General features: G+C 35.6%; 1 protein-coding gene across 3 annotated transcripts in view; it reads left to right on the forward strand.

Annotated features, from left to right (window-relative positions):
- Positions 1 to 17,784, forward strand: part of SBF2 (SET binding factor 2) — a 478,944-nt gene that overhangs the window by 281,854 nt on the left and 179,306 nt on the right. For all 3 annotated transcript variants that reach the window (XM_049650241.1, XM_049650223.1, XM_049650233.1), the window contains exons 14-16: positions 6,244 to 6,448; positions 13,632 to 13,741; positions 15,417 to 15,566. In XM_049650241.1, the coding sequence (XP_049506198.1) occupies positions 6,244 to 6,448; positions 13,632 to 13,741; positions 15,417 to 15,566 (465 nt within the window). The remainder of the gene's footprint in view (positions 1 to 6,243; positions 6,449 to 13,631; positions 13,742 to 15,416; positions 15,567 to 17,784) is intronic.

Here is a 17,784-nt window from a genome sequence, read left to right on the forward strand (position 1 = left end):
GCTTTGGCTCTCTCCCACTCTAACCTCTTTTTTTTTTTTTTTTTTTTTTTCCTTCCCCTCCCCCATGGGTTTCTGTTATGTTTCTCAGGATCCACATAAGAGTGAAACCATATGGTATCTGTCTTTCTCTGTATGGCTTATTTCACTTAGCATCACACTCTCCAGTTCCATCCATGTTGCTACAAAAGGCCATATTTCATTTTTTCTCATTGCCACGTAGTATTCCATTGTGTATATAAACCACAATTTCTTTATCCATTCATCAGTTGATGGACATTTAGGCTCTTTCCATAATTTGGCTATTGTTGAGAGTGCCGCTATAAACATTGGGGTACAGGTGCCCCTATGCATCAGTACTCCTGTATCCCTTGGATAAATTCCTAGCAGTGCTATTGCTGGGTCATAGGGTAGGTCTATTTTTAATTTTCTGAGGAACCTCCACACTGCTTTCCAGAGCGGCTGCACCAATTTGCATTCCCACCAACAGTGCAAGAGGGTTCCTGTTTCTCCACATCCTCTCCAGCATCTATAGTCTCCTGATTTCTTCATTTTGGCCACTCTGAAAAACCACTAGAACATTTGCACAGGTTTTGTGTGAACATAAATTTTCACTTCTCTTGGGTAAATATTTAGAAGTAGGATGCTGGGATATATGGTAACAAAATGTAAACTTTATAATAAACTGCCAGACTATTTTCCCAAAAGTCTATACCATTTTGCATTCCCACCAGATATAGATGAGTTACATTTGTTCTGCATCTTTACCAACATTTGTATCCTCAGGTTTATTTGTTTGTTTGGTCTTATTTTGTTTTTAGCCATTCTCATAGGTTTGTGGTGGTATCTTATAGTTTTAATTTGCATGTCAGCAGGTGAGCGAAAGTATGGGTCTCTTACCTAGTTGATGCGTCCTCTCTTGGCACTTGTGAAAAGAGTACTTGTCTTAGAATATGAAACTTCCATCTAGAATTATGAATTAGAGCAGTGGTTCTCAGCAGGGGTAACCCCTCCCTTCCAGAAATTTGGCAACATCTGGAGGCATTTCTGTTTGTCACAGCTGAGGAGGGTGTCCTAGTGGCATCTGGTAGGCAGATGCTAGGGATGCTTCTAAACATCTTACAATTTACAAATTTACAAGACACCCACTACTTCCCCATCCAAACAAAGAAATATCTAGCTCAAAATGTTAAAATTGCCATGGTACAGAAACCCTGGATTAGGGGAATCAGCATATTAGGTATTAAAGTCATACACCAAACTTATTTGTGTTAAGGATGCAGCTTTAATTCATCTGGGTGATCATTGAAAGTCCTGTAAGGATGGAAAGTTGAGAATGTTTCCTTTCATCAATATTGTATGCACAACTAGGCAACCCTAAAAAGTCCAGTTATATTTTGTCAGTGTTTAATGACTTAGTCCAGTGATAGTATTGATTTCAGCTGTGTTTGGAAGGTTTTGTGTAAGTTGCTCTCCCACGTGGCTCTATAATAATTGGTGCACATTAAATAATTATTAAATACCTAAATTAATATGGGAAACTTGGTAGCCACCAACAAGGTCACATCGATTTGTCATTCACTGCTGAGACCAACGTGTAGGAAGAAATTGTTTTCCTCAATGTTGCCTACTTTGTATTTCCAGTAGGGTTTGGGCTTTTTGTTTTATTTTGCTTGCTTTGCTTTTATTCGAAGTGCATTCTCAGCCTTGTTTTCCATAAGCCCTAGGCATATTCTCATTTTGCTTGCCAAAAAAAAAAAAAGAAAAATCCATGTTTCCAGACCAGATGGTATGTGTGTCATTTTTTCAAGTCTGAGAAAATCATTGTACCTCCCATTACTATCATACATTCTCAAAGCAGGATTACAGAGCCCATTTCTTGAAAACCATTATCTAATTTTAAAATTCCCTCTAAACAATAGTGCATTTTGCTGGCTTTTGTGGGCAGTTCATCTTGGCTGCCTTGAACAAAATTGTTACCATGTTCACCATAGTGTTTAGTGGCCTGAATTCTTGGTTATTAATTTATATTTGCATTTCTCTGCAATCAAAGATGAAAATTTGGCAGCTTCTTTCTTCTATTGAAAATAATGAATTTCCTTGTTTCCACAAGGATATTCAACAACAAAATTAGGCTGCGGTTTTTAATGAGCTCAGTAATCTTCAAGGGAACAGTCCAAATGCAGCTGAAGTTCCAAGTAAGAGCAGATGTTTCTAAGAATATGCAGAGTTCAGTGAGCCTGAAATTTCCTCTCATTTCTTCTGTCTTCTTGAAAGCCATTATGTGACCAAATTGGGTGTAAAGTAGCAAATGTATTTCTTTATATTTACCACAGTGCCCGTTAGAGGGCAGCAGTATACAGACACAACATCCAGAAAAAACAAGCACTTTGATTCACAGGCATGAGCCTTTTTTGCATCTTCTGAACACAATTGAATATGTTATAATTTTGTAACTTTATCCCATAATATGAATTTTATTTATAATGTCTATACAACTGCAGGATAGCCTCATCTTTGAACTTTGTTTTAAAATGACTAAAAATGCTTTTTAATCTTAATTCTATAGATTTGGTTTATAATATTTCATATTGCTTATGAGAAGAATAACACTACTGATGACTAATAGCAATATCTTTTCTTTAATAAGTTATTTCTGTTTTAACTCTTATTGACTATGATTTTTGTTGTTGTTGTTAAAATGTAAGTAGCTGGTGATATGATGGGATTCGTGGAAGAAAGACATGGTTTGAGTTTTAGAGGTATGGTGTCATGCTATAGAATATGCAGTGAATAAATATTTTTTACATGAATGTACTCTAAATTTTTAGAAAACAGCTTTCATATTTTCTGGGAAAATGTGTATGTGTGTGTACACGTGAGTGCACACAGGCACTAAAAGTTTTCCTATAACAACTCCTTTTGTCCTCTCAAGAACCTTATGAAGTAGGTACTGTACTATTATCTAGATTACAGGTGAGGAAACTAAAACACAAGTGGTGAGTGAATTGACACCGTACCAGGTCACACTACCAATAAGTGGCTAAGCTGGAATTTAACCCAGAAGGTCTGACATCAGAGACCAGGCACTAAAAATACTTTGTTGTACTACCTGTCTCATTGAATTGTCCAACCATTCCCTGTGAATCGTAGTGTCACCTGTCTCTATCACGTTTTTACACATAGTCCTGTTTCTGGGCCTTTATTCCATTAGCCTTTTTAACCCTTCACTAATACCAGTTGCCATACTAGATTTATTATTATAGGTTTAGGTAAGTTTTGAGATCTTGGAACTTTGACTTCTCCACTTAATCTTCTTCAGAATTGCCTTGACTATTTTTGTATCTTTATTCTTCCATATAAGGTTTAGGATGAACTTATACATTGCAGGATTTTAAGTAGAAATAATATGTGTATCTTTATTTTTCTAAATGACCTTAAGTCATTTTTGGAACAAGATAAAAGAATATATAGTAAGAGAGAGATAAAATATAGTTAGGAAAGATAACTAAGAAGATGTATTTTTTAATTCTATTTTTCCATGTTTTAAAATTTGTTACAATGAATATTATTTATATCATGGAAAATATATTTTAAGTTTTTATTTTATTATAAAGAAAATAAGTATAAATAGAAACAGAAGTAATGAAGACTGTACTTAAATGATTCTGATTCTGACCTCAAAATCCATATGAATTACCTTTCCAGCCTGAAAAAAAAAATCTGCCAGTGAGTTTTAGAAAATTGATATTTGTAACTTCGAGAAGATATCTTAGACATTGTGACTAAAGAACAGAAGCATTTAGTCATTGTGACTAAAGAAAAACAAGCATACTACTTTTGAAAAGGACAGTTGCAGAAACAATAGACCAGTGATGTTGGTGTTAATCCAAGCATAATTTTAGAACAATTTTTTCAGCATATAGTTTAGAAAGTGGTGATCATGAAGACTTGGCATAGGAATTTATTTATATATTTTCCCCTGCCTTTGCTAACAATGCAAAGGGAAAACACAAAGTGCATATAAGGGTTACTTTGGCAAGAACAAATTTTATAACTAATTTCACCTTCTCAGGAACCTTGTAAGATGTCCCTCAGGCAAAGTTATTTTCCCAGCGTCACACATGAGTGGAACAAAAACTAGAACTCGGGCTTTTTTACACTTAAAAGAGTATTAATTATTATTGTGTTTCTGAGATATGCTACCTATGTCATCTGCCATGGCTGAACCTTTTCTTTATCTGGGTCTGGACCATATAACCATAAAGAATTGTGGGGAGTAGCTCTAGTAGATGATGACTGATATCCATTTTAACTGTCTGGAGAAAGTATAGGGTAGTATTGAGCTTAATCTACAACACAAATAACAGGTTCAAGAAGAAAAGGGAATTTTCTGGTTGCAAAGGATAATAAATGCTAGAATTGGTCTAAGAATGGCAGTAAAACATCTTTCCCTAGAGAACGTTATTAAAAGATGAATTCCATTCTACCTGTGGTGTTTGAAATATAATCCTCCTTAACTGGGTGGCTAGATAAAAATTTATGCCAGCCCTAAGGATCTATGAAAATATTAGCTGATGTATTTACTTCAATTATTGCAATCCTAGTATGTGTTCAACATTGTGTCCCACTTATTATGAAATAGTGGGAAGTAGTTTAGGGTGCCCGCTATGTGCCAGGCAGTTTCTAGATGCAACAGGTATACAACAGAGGGCAAAGAATATTTTTCTGATTGGCTGAAATGTTGGCCCTCATGGAGCTTCATTTTAGTAAGAGAAGGGTAGACAATAAGCAAGTTAAATAAAATTTATAATATGTGAGAAGATGGTAAGTGCTAAAGAGGAAAATATAATAAGAGGGATAAGGAGTGTATTGGTATAACTTTAGATAAGGTGGGCAAGAAAGGTAGCATTTGAGCAAAGAAATGCAGGAAGGAATAAAGGATGCTGTTGAAATTGTAGGGGGATAGGCAGAAGTAACAGTTAACTGCAAAGGCCTTGAGGCTGGAACAAGAAGGCCTGGGTAGCTAGAGCAGAATGAAGGAAAACAGTAGCAGGACACAGTCCTATAGGAAAGCCAGATCTTGTGGGGCCTTGTAAATTATTTTAGGAACTTTGGATTTTACTCTGAATAAGATAAAGAGCTACTTGAATGAACAGAGTATTGAGGTGATAGTTTGACATACTTTTAACTAGATCACTCTGTCTGCAGTATTAAGAATAGAGGGAGGGAGGGAATGAGGATGGAAGCAGAGAGACCAGTCAGGAGACTGTTGTTCTGTGGTAATATAGAGATGTTGCCTTGAACCATAGGGTTGTTGAAAAATGGTCAGATTAGGAACATATTTGAAAGGCAAATTCCAAAAAATTTGCAGAGGAATGGATGATTGAGTGTTGGAGAAAGGGATTACAGATAGCTAAGCATTTCACCTGAGAGGAAAAATAAATATGCCATTTACTGAAGTGGAGAAGACTATAGAAAGCAGATTTGGAGGAGGGGAAGAGTAATTGTGCCATTTGGACGTCTATTTAAGAAGTTATTTTTTTTAATTTTTTAAGTTTATTCACTCAGAGAGAGAGGGAGAGAGCACAAGTAGGGGAAGGGCAGAGAGAGAGGGAGAGAGAATCCCAAGCAGGCTCTGCACTGTCATTGCAAAGCCCCATGTGGGGCTTGAACTCACGAACCATGAGATCATGACCTGAGCCGAAGGCAGATGCTTAACCGACTGAGCCACCCAGGTGACTCAAGAAGTTATTTTAAATCCAAATGGAAATACTCTGCGCAGGCAGTTGAATATATGTATATGGCGTTCAGGAGAAAGCTCAGTTGGAGGAAAGAATTTATGGATTGTTGGTGTTTTTATGGTTGAAATATTGAGAATGGAAGTTGTCCCCAAGGAAATAAGTGTAGATAGAAAAGAGGCCCGAAGTCTGAGCCCTGGTGTTTTTACATAGTTAAGAGATTAGGCAGATAAAAAAATAGACAAAGATGTAGCAAGAAGACCTAGAAACCACATGGAGAACGTATTCATAGAAAAGGAGTTTGAGTGATCAGCTATATTATCAGATGCTGCTGATAGATCCCCTAAGAAGATTCTGGTACTCTTTTATGGCATGTATCTGAATGTATATATAATCACTCATCTGTCTGATTTCAGTTTTTGTCCCTTTGAGCTCCCACTCTCTGCCTGGCAATCTGACATTGGTATTTCAACTTCTGACTAATTTTACCTGTTTGATATTGCAGGAGAATCCTAACCCTCATATGGCATTCCAGAAAGTTCCACGCCCAACAGAAGGATCCCACTTGCGAGTTCATATTCTGCCTTTCCCAAAAATTAATGAAACTCGGGTACAGGAATTAATACAGGAAAATCTTGCTAAGAACCAGAATGCGCCTCCTGCTTCACGAGTGGAAAAGAAATGTGTTGTGCCAGCAGGTCCACCTGTTGGTATGTATCTGTCTCTTTGTTTGTTTTAAAAGTAAACCTTTGGGCGCCTGGGTGGCTCAGTCAGTTGGGTGTCCGACTTCGGCTCAGGTCACGATCTCGCGGTCTGTGAGTTCGAGCCCAGCGTCGGGCTCTGGGCTGATGGCTCGGAGCCTGGAGCCTGCTTCCGATTCTGTGTCTCCCTCTCTCTCTGCCCCTCCCCCGTTCATGCTCTGTCTCTCTCTGTCTCAAAAATAAATAAAACATTAAAAAAATGTTTTAAAAATAAATAAATAAAAGTAAACCTTTTATCAAGATAGAAGACACAAAAATGAAAGTGATGAATTTTTGTAAAATTTTGTAAAAATTTTGACAAATTTTTACAAAGTGAACAAACTTGTATAACCAGAATTAGAGCATTGTTAACACCCAGAAACACTGTTCCATTCACTGTCTCTCACAAACAGTAACCATTAATGTAACTGCTATACTATAGAATCTTCTTTTTAAAAAACAGCTATATTGAGTTATATTTCACACACCATAAAACTCAATAAGTGCACCATTCAGTGGTTTTTAGCATATCCACAGAGTTGTGCAACCATTTTCACTACATAATATCAGATTGTTTTCATTATGCCAAATAGAAATACCCATACCCATTAGTAGTCACTCCCCATTTTCCACCAAAACCACTCCTCTCTACCATTAGGCAATAATCTTTCTATCTTTATAGATTTACCTATTCTGGACATTTTATATAAATGGAATTATACAGTATATGATCTTTTGTAACTGACTTCATTTAGCATAATATTTTCAAGGTTCATCCATGTAGCATGTAACAATACTTCATTGCTTTTTATACCTGAATAATATTCCATCGTATGGAGATATACATATATGTATACATGTATGTGTGTGTATATGTGTGTGTGTATATGTATATGTATATGTAAGTATATATATTTACGTTTTGTTGTCCACTCACCAACAGGTGGGTGGTTGGGTTGTTTCTACTTTTGCCTACTTTTGACTACTTTTTGACTACTGTTTTCAGAATGCTGCTGTGAGCATTCATGTGTAAGTTTTTGTATGGATATATGTTTTCAGTTCTTTCAGGTATATCACTAGGTGTGGAATTTCTGGGTCATATGGTAAGTCTATGTTTAATAGTTTTAGAAACTGCCAGACTGTTTTCCAAAACAGCTGCACCATTTTACATTCCCATTAGCAATGTATGGGGCATTCTGATTTCTTTATATACACTGATGTTATAGAGCATCTTTTCATCTACTTATTTACCATTCTTTATATCTTCTTTGGAGAAATGTGTATTTAGATCCTTTGTCCATTTTTAAGTGGGCTACTGGTCTCTTTATTATTGATTCATAAGAGTTCTGTATATATTTTGTATACAAGTCCCTTATCAGATATGTAATTTGCAAATATTTTTTCCCATTCTGTGGGTTGTCTTTCTTTACTGATTTTTATCTCTTCTTCTTCAGCTGTTGAGGGAAATGTGTTATAGTCTCCTGTGATAATAGTAGAATTTACCTATTTCTCATTTTAATTCTATCCATAATTTCCTTCATATATTTTGGAGATGATTTGTTGGATCCACATATATTTGATATATCATAGCAACCTGGTGATTGATCCCTTTATCATTATGAAATGTTCCTCTTTGTGTCTAGTAATACTTCTTTCCTTAAAGTATACTTTGATATTTATATAGCTATGCCAGCTTTCCTTTGCTTAGTGTTTGTATGGTTTATCTTTTTTTATCCTTTTATTTTCAAATTTTCTAGGGCTTTATGTTTAATATATGCCTCTGGTAGGGGCACCTGGGTGGCTCAGTCAGTTGAGTGTCTGACTTCAGCTCGGGTCACTTCAGCTTGTGGGTTTGAGCTCCACGTTGGGTTCTGTGCTGGCAGCTCAGAGCCTGGAGCCTGCTTCGGATTTTGTGTCTCCCTCTCTCTCTCTGCCCCTCCCCTGCTCACCCTCTCTCTCTCTCTCTCAAAACAAATAAACATAAAAAAAATGTATACCTCGGGGTGCCTGGGTGGCTCAGTCGGTTGGGCGTCCGACTTCGGCTCAGGTCGTGATCTTGCGGTCCGTGGGTTCGAGCGCCGCGTCGGGCTCTGTGCTGACTGCTCAGAGCCTGGAGCCTGTTTCAGATTCTGTGTCTCCCTCTCTCTCTCTGACCCTCCCCCATTCATGATCTGTCTCTCTCTGTCTCAAAAAAAAAAAAAAAAAATGTTAAAAAAAAAATTTAAAAAAAATACTGATTAAAAAAAATGTATACCTCTTGTAAACAGCATGTGGTGGGTTTTTTTTTTTAGCCAGTCTATCTTAGTATATTACTTATATTACTTAATATACTATTTATCTTTATGTAAATATAATTACTGATATAGTAATGGCCTTAATGTAGTTTATTGGTTGTTTTTTTTGTTTAATCTTCCTGTTTTATGTTTCCCCTGCTTTCTTGCTTTCTTTTGGATTAATAAACTATTTTTCTTATTCCATAATTTATCTCTGTTAACTTTTTATTTATACATTTGCTTACTGATCTTTTAGAGGCTTACCTACAGACCATGGCACACATCTACTTTTGTCAGTTCAGCTTTCACCAGAAACTTTTGGTCAGCCTAGCCATATGCCAGATTCAAGCCTGGATTCTCAGTACTCTTCTATCTGTACCCAAAATTGGTAGATCGCCTAGGGAAAATTTGGATGTGTGTGTTAACTCACCTCTCCAACTTTTTTCTCCTTCTCTGGAATTTTAGGTCCTCTAGTCCTCGTGCTTCTTTAGCAATCTGATACATTTAAATAGATCGTTTTGCATTTTATCTGACTTTTATAATTGTTCCTGTAGGAATTTTAGTTTGCTACAGACTGTTCTATCATACCTGGAAGTAAGTGTGGTTTTATTATCAATGAATAACCGTATAGTCATTGTATATTTGCATAGTAAGCTTAATAATTACACATTGTTAACATTAATGTTATATTACATATGTAGTAATATTAATGCTACTTTTATTATTTATTTATTTAGTAATGTTAATTTGCCATTATTTTCCTAAGAATACCTTTTACTCAAGTGTTGATTGAACTTTCACATAGAGAAGAAGAGGGAGAAGGTAAACACATTAGGGTGAATAATTATCTTTTGAAGGGATTAGTCAGGTTATTTTAATAATCATAAGCTAGTTGAGTTCTTTCTTTAATGTTTATTTGTTTTTGAGAGAGAGGGAAAGAAAAAGCACAAGTGGGGTAGGGACAGAGAGAGAGGGAGACAGAGGATTGGAAGTGGGCTCCGAGCTGAGAGCGGAAAGCCTGATGCAGGGCTCTAACTCACACACTGTGAGACCATGACCTGAGCCAAAGTCAGACACTTTACTGACTGAGCCACCCAGGCACACCAAGTTCTTTCTTTAAATACCCACATGAAGTTTGATAAAGTTTAATTTGCTTTAATTGTAGCCTTAACTGTCTCAATATTATCCTCATTTGATCTCTTTACTTTCTTCATTTTTAATCCACATCAAATTCATTCTTTAGATGCATGTGGAGTATATCACTGTAATCAGTGAGAGAGGTACACATGACTCAGTATTTGGCCCTGCATGTAAAATCTGAATAAACGAACGAATGAATGAATGCAGGGGCCTCTGTCCAACTTTCTGGTTCATTTGGGTTGATAAGAGTCGGGATTTCCCTTGTACTAAAATTAAACAGTATGAAAGTTTCATTTTACATGATACTCACTTCATGAGTGTAAAATTGCTGTCACCTTAGGAGGCATTCACATTGTGAGAGGTTAATTAGTTTCGAGCTATTCCTCAGGGGAGCCAGAACTAGCATTGGTAAGCCAAAGCCTTAGAAAGGAAGCCCTGGGAATCAAGTGCCCACAAACCAGAGTTGTCATCAGACGTTAGAAAGCTAGTATTAGAACGCCACAACTGGGGGTTTGGCCAGTCTGAAGTATCAGTAACTCCAAGTGAAGAGCTTTCTTCTCTGAGTGAACTAACTCATTGTCTCAAAGGAAGACAATAATTCCCACATGGTAACAGACTTATTATCAGAAAATGTGGGATGTTTTAATGGCTTGTCCTAAAGAAAATTTAAAGTGTTGCTGAAGAGATTTTAGAATTAAAAGTTTATAAACACAGCTTAAAGATGTTGCTCAATAAAGTATGTGGTATTATTTGGAGACTCTAAGAAGTTTCCTACTTAACAATTTCTATTTCAGTCTATCACTGACCTACATGTGTGGGAAGCACCAGAGCACACAACTAAGAACGAGCATTTCATAGAAGAGTCATGTGTAATAATCTATTTAACCATCATGGTCATGAAGAGTATCAGTGTCATATGATTAAAAATGAATTGAAAAAAAAACTAGTAAAATTTGAGTTTTATTGTCTATTATATGGTGCCAATTGATTTCCTGATTCTGATAATACACTCTAGTTAGGCAAGATGTCACCAATGGGAAAAGCTGAGTGAGGAGTGCATGAATCTTCTCCGTACTATTTTGTAACTTTTGGTGAGCTTAAAATTATTGCAAAAAAAAGTTTAAAAAATGATTTGAAAGATAAAAGATTTTGTATTGATGAAATGAAAGGGATGCTAATAAGTAAGATATGATAGTCTTTCTTCTTAAGTATGTGGGGAAGTAAAGGGATTATGCCTTTAGATTCCAAGAGCAACCATAAAATATAAGGGCTCTTAAACAAAAAGCCGTATCAGACCTATAAATGTAGAGAACAAACTGATGGTTGCCAGGGAAGTGGGGAGAGTTGGGAAAAATAGGTGAATGGGAACAGGAGATACAGGCTTCCAGTTTTGGAATGAATAAGTCACAGGAATAAGAGGCACAGCATAAGGAATGCAGTCTTTGGTATTGTAATAGCAGTATAATGGGACAGATGGTAGCTACACTTGGAAACAAAGCATTATGTATAAACTTGTCAAATCACTAAATTGTACACCGGAAACTACACTCAAATAAATAAAAAGAAAAAAATATATAAGGGGTCTTTCTTTTTGGCTTAAGAATGATTGATACTACATCATTTGTACCAATGATACAGTACTTTGTGAAATTAACACTCTTAACTAATACTACTTTGGTTTATATCCTTCTAATATTCTTTTCATAAGGTAAATTTATTTTAAGTAATTTTAGCCTATGTATTAGACTAGATTTTTTTTAAATATAATTTATTGTCAAAATGGTTAACATACAGTGTGTAAAGTGTGCTCTTGGTTTTTGGGGTAGATTCCCATGGTTCATCGCTTATATACAACACCCAGTGCTCATCCCAACAAATGCCCTCCTCAATGTCCATAACCCTTTTCCCCTCTCCCCAACCCCCCAATCCACCCTTAGTTTGTTCTCTGTATTTAAGAGTCTCTTATGGTTTGCCTCCCTCCCTCTCTGTAATTATTTTTCTCCCTTCCCTTCCCCCATGGTCTTCTGTTAAGTTTCTCAAGTTCCACATGAGTGAAAACATGGTATCTGCCCTTCTCTGACTTATTTCACTCAGCATAATACCTTCCAGTTCCATCCACATTGCTGCAAATGGCATGATTTCATTCTTTCTCATTGCCAAGTGGTATTCCATTGTATATATAGACCACATCTTCTTTATCCATTCATCAGTTGATGGACACTTAGGCTCTTTCCATAATTTGGCTATTGTTGATAGTGCTGCTATAAACATTGGGGTACAGGTACCCCTATGCATCAGCACTCCTGTATCCCTCGGATAAATTCCTAGTAGTGCTATTGCTGGGTCATAGGGTAGTTCTATTTTTAACGTTTTGAGGAACCTCCGCACTGTTTTCCACAGTGGCTACACCAGTTTGTGTTCCCACCAACATTACAAGAGAGCTCCCATTTCTCCACATCCTCGCCAGAATCTGTAGTTTCCTGAGTTGTTCATTTTAGCCACTCTGACTGGCGTGAGGTAGTATCTCAGTGTGGTTTTGATTTGTATTTCCCTGATGATGAGTGACATTGAGCATCTTTTCATGTGTCTGTTGGCCATCTGGATGTCTTCTTTGGAAAAGTGTCTATTCATATCTTCTGCCCTTTTCTTCACTGGATTATTTGTTTTTTAGGTGTTGAGTTTGGTAAGTTCTTTATACATTTTGGATACTAACCCTTTATCCAATATGTTATTTGCAAATATCTTTTCCCATTCTGTCAGTTGTCTTTTGGTTTTGTCAATTGTTCCCTTTGCAGTGCAGAAGATTTTTATCTTGATGAGGTCCCAGTAGTTCATTTTTGCTTTTAATTTCCTTGCATTTGGAGATGTGTCAAGCAAGAAATTGCTGCAGCTGAGATCAAAGAGGTTGTTGTTCCCTGCTTTCTCCTCTGGGGTTTTGATGGTTTCCAGTGTATTAGACTAGAATTATTCAATCTTACGGTAAAGGTGACTGGTACGTAGTTCATAGGAGTAAAAAGTTACTCCCAAGTTCATATAGTAATTCTTGGGCCATAATCATTTCTCTTTTTGTATGGTGTCTTTTCAATTCCCCTCTACTCAGAATTGTAGAATCTGATTTTTTTGTCATATGTGGTTTTCCTTTGGTAATATCTTAGAAATATCAGCTTCTTTTTTTGTTAGTAGTCCTCTCATATATAAATGTTAGCTACTTTTTTCATGATACTGTGCCCCAAACTTTATCAGTTTGTTTACAATTCAAGTTAAAAATTGGGGCATTTGGTGTGGGTTCAGTTGCTGCGTCAGGCTCTGTGCACTGTGCACAGGCATGGAGCCTGCCTAGGGTTCTCTTTCTCCCTCCCTCTCTGCCCCTCCCCCATTGGCATGCTCTCAAAATAAATAAAGAAACTTAAAAAAAAATAGATATTTACTTTTGCTTATACAGTTGTACTGTGCAGTATCAATTAATTTGCATAATAGTTCAATTTATCTTTGGAAGCTATCCTGTGATATTATCCTGTATAAGCCTTTGACTAGCCTGACACTTCAAAACCTAAATATGTAATCAGAGTAATAAAATGGAATACCTCCAGTGCCATGCAACCAGGGAAAAGAATAAATTCTAAATGTTGGTCATGTAAATAGTTATAGTCATATAAAGTGTAAATACTAATATTCCTCTTGCTTTTGTAGTTGCCAAAGAGGTTTAATTTGTTTGTGTTGTCTTTATATTCCTCTATTAGTCTCCATAATGGATAAGGTGACAACAGTTTTCAACAGTGCACAGAGATTGGAAGTTGTTAGAAATTGCATCTCTTTCATATTTGAAAATAAAACGTTGGAGACTGAAAAGGTAATAACATTCCATCTTTCCCAAGTAAGCATTCATCATTTCCCTTTCAGATTTACATGTGTAGCTTGCCAAATAACCTCTCCTCTAATTCCATCTCTTGTCTTTATTGAGTATCCTTTGATCGTTTTGATCATTTTAAGTGAATCAAGTCTAAGATTTAAAATCTTAGCCAAGCCTAGTTATGTGGCTACCAGAGAAATACTAATAGGCATTTTTTTCCTCAAACTTTTAAACATTGTTCACTAAATCCTATTTTACTTAGAAATTTAACATTTTAAGTATAATTTTATTTATTGCAAAGAATCTAGTCAGAATAAGTAATGAATTATAGAAACAGTGGTATTCAATTTAAATGGGTCTTATTAAAGCACATTTTCTTGAAGCTCATGGGTCGCTCAGTCAGTTAAGCATCTGACTTCAGCTCAGGTCATGATATTATGGTTTGTGAGCTCAAGCCCTATGTCCTGTTCCATGCTGACAGCTCAGAACCTGGAGCCTGCTTCAGATTCTGTGTCTCCCTGGCTCTCTGCCTCCGTCTCTCTCTCTCTCTCTCTCTCTCTCTCTCTCTTTCAAAAATAAACTTAAAAAAATCAGAGTGTTTACAGTGTTCCCAGTATAATAATGTTATTGGAATAAACATGAGACGCTATTGAAAACAGTGTTTTAAAAAAACACATTTTCTTGACTTTTTAAATAAAACATGCTGAATGTAACGTAATCTTTTCTTAGTGACTCATTATAGCTCTGAGCATCTATTACAGGAGGCTAAAGCATGAAAAGAGTAACATTTTTACCCTTATAGTAAATGACCCCAAGCCTTTCTAGGTTTTGACTTTTTTTGTTTTCCATTTTCTCTTATGCTTGAAGTATCACAGACTTCCTTTTGCTTCTCTTGCTTTAGGTTTCCATCCTATTTCTTGTGCCTGCCTATAGTAATACTGTGCCCTCTTTCTCTCAGACTTCTTCCCTTCCTTCTTAGTTGCTCCTTTGTTCTGTATTTTTTAGGTTTTCAAAGTTAAATAAGCTTATTACTATTTTATATAAAATACATTAACTAGGCTCTCAATGGTAAACTGGAAGAGACATTCTTCTGGGTGATGAAATGAAAGAGTTTTAATACATAAATCTGGACATTTCTATTTGTTGATCTGAGTCCTTTATTATATTGAAATGAGGAAGGGAGATTTAGAATTTTCTAGTCATAAATTAAAACTGACTTGTGATTAAAGAACTGATTAAATAACCAGTTTAAAGGTATAAAATCACCTGTGTTTATTTTCATTTAAATTTTTCCTTCTATTCTTGCCATGAAGATGTGGCCAGTTATTAAAAGAGGTATCTAAGTGTCATGAGTATTTTGGTAACCAAAGTTTTGTTGAGTTTTTTTTTTTTTTTTTAGGTGAAGTTAATGTTTTTTTGTTTTTGTTTTTTAACTTATCACATGAATCAGTTCTATTTCTTTTTCATGCTGGCTTACAAATAAAATTAACTGTTAACCCGTATATTTATGTATAGTTGTTCTTAATAACAAATCAACTCTTCTAGAAGCTAGAAGTTTAATTGTAATAACTTTGTTAAATGGTTTATAGATAAGGTGCACTTGAATTTTTAGTGTGATTGAAAGTACTTTTTTGCATTGATTCCTTTTGTTCACTTCTGCCTCTCTTGTCCTCAGACCCTTCCAGCTGCATTGAGAGCCCTTAAAGGAAAGGCAGCAAGACAGTGTCTCACTGATGAGCTGGGTTTGCATGTCCAGCAAAACAGGGCTATATTAGACCACCAACAGTTTGACTACATAATAAGGATGATGAACTGTACTCTACAGGTAATTTTTAGTTCTTTTAGATTATTCCTAATATTTAAGACTACTTTTTATTTTCCCAGGAGATTCTGTAATTACTGATATGTCCAGTTCTTGAGCCTTCCACAGTGAATAAGATGAAGAACCAATATCCATACCATTTTGGACAGAAACGCTTATTACTTGGCATAAACATTTTTATTTTCTCTTGAAAAATACTAGGTTATATTACTTGTTCTCTAAGGAAGCTTTCTGAAAATGAAAAGTCATCTTTAAAACATTCATTTTTATATTACTTAATGTCAGATTACTTAATAATTACTACTTAATTATTCATGCCATTGTCAGGTTTTGGTTGTGCTATTAAGGTAGAGGGTAATGAATGATGGATAATCCAAATTATAAATGAATTACTCCATAAAGTATTTGCTAAACACTACGCATATAAAGCCAAAACATACTTCCATTTGTTTTCAAAAAATATATATATTATATTACAGAAATAAACTTCCCACAAAATAGTGATACCAATTTAAGAGAAGCAAATAATCTGCTTACCCCATCCTGTCTCACTTGTTAGATAATTTATTACATTGGCATTATATTCTTTACAGGTGATACAAAAATTATTTCTCAAACTTTCTTTTTTCAAACTTTTTGAACAAGGAGAAAAATGTTATTAAATATTAAAAATTCAAAGACTATCTGTGGGAGTCTAGAGAAACTAAACAAAATGCATATTAAATTCTGTTACACTGGAAGATGAGAATTGCCAGATATAATTAATAATAAAATTTATGGATGAAAGAAGGCCTAATTAAATGGAAGATATACCATGTCCATGGATTAGAAGATAAAGATAGCAGTTCTCCCCAAAATAATCAATAGAGGCAATGCAATTTCTATCAGAATCCAAACTAGAAGAGCAAAAACCTAAGAATTACCAACACATCCCTGGGGCACCTGGGTGGCTTAGTCAGTTGAGCATTCTCTTGATTTTGGCTCAGGTCATAATCCCAGAGTCGAGGGATCAAGCCCTGTGTGGGGCTTCCTGCTGAGCATGGAGTCTGCTCTGTATTTTTCTCTCTCTCTCCTCTCTCTCTCTCTTTCTCTTTCTCTTTCTCTTTCTCTTCCTCTCCCTCTCCTCCCTCTCTCTCTCTCTCTCTCTTTCTCTCTCTTTCTCTCTCTTTCTCTCTCTTTCTCTCCCTCTGCCCCTCTCTCCTGCTTGTGTGCTTTCTCTCTCTAAAAATTAAACAAATAAACTACAGTTACCAACACATTCCTAAAAACAACAGCAACTTGGGAATTGGTCCTGTCAGATCAAAAATTAGTTTAAAAGAAGACATACCAAAATAAATAAATAATTAAAATAAGACATACAAATGTACAGAAGGCACCTGAAAATGTGTTCAGCATCACTAATCATCAGGGAAATAGGAATAAAAATCACCATGAGATATCACCTCACATTTGTTAGAATGGCTATTATCAAAAAAGGTAAAAGATAACAAGTGTTGAGAGGATGTGGAGAAAAGGGAACCCTTGTGTCCTGTTGGTAAGAATGTAAATTGATACAGCTACTATTAAAAACATAAAATTAAAACTAAAACATATGATCCAACAGTCCCATTTCTGAGTATATCCAAAGGAAAACAGGATATTGAAGAAGTGTCTGTACCCACATGTTCAATGAAGCATTTTTAACAATAGCCAAGATATGAAAACAATCTAAGTGTCTATCAACAGATGAATAGAAAAAGATGTGTTATATATAAGCAATGGAATTATTCACCCATGAGAAAAAAGGAAATCCTGCCATTTGTGATAACATGGATAGACATTGAAGGCATCATGATAAGTGAAATAAGCCAGACAGACAAAAACAAATACTGCATGTTATCTCTGATAGGTAGAATCTTAAAAAAAAAAAAAAAAGTCTAACTCTTAGAAACAAAGAGTAGAAAAGTGGTTGCCAGGGCCTGAGGGGTAGGGAAAATAGAAGTTGGTAAGAGGTGCAAACTTTTAGCTATTATAAGGCCAAGGCCTCAGGATCTAATGTAAAATGTGGTGACTGTAATTGATAAAACTGTATTATATACTCAAAATTTGCTGAGAAAGTGGAACTTAAATATTTGCGCCAAACAAAAACAATAAAACAGGTAAATATGGGAGTCCTTTAATGATGTATGTATATATCAAGTCATCATGATGTACACTTTAAATATTTTATGATTTTATTTAT

The sequence above is a fragment of the Panthera uncia genome, chromosome D1 (assembly GCF_023721935.1).
Source record: "Panthera uncia isolate 11264 chromosome D1, Puncia_PCG_1.0, whole genome shotgun sequence".
Classification (NCBI taxonomy): Eukaryota; Metazoa; Chordata; class Mammalia; order Carnivora; family Felidae; genus Panthera; species Panthera uncia.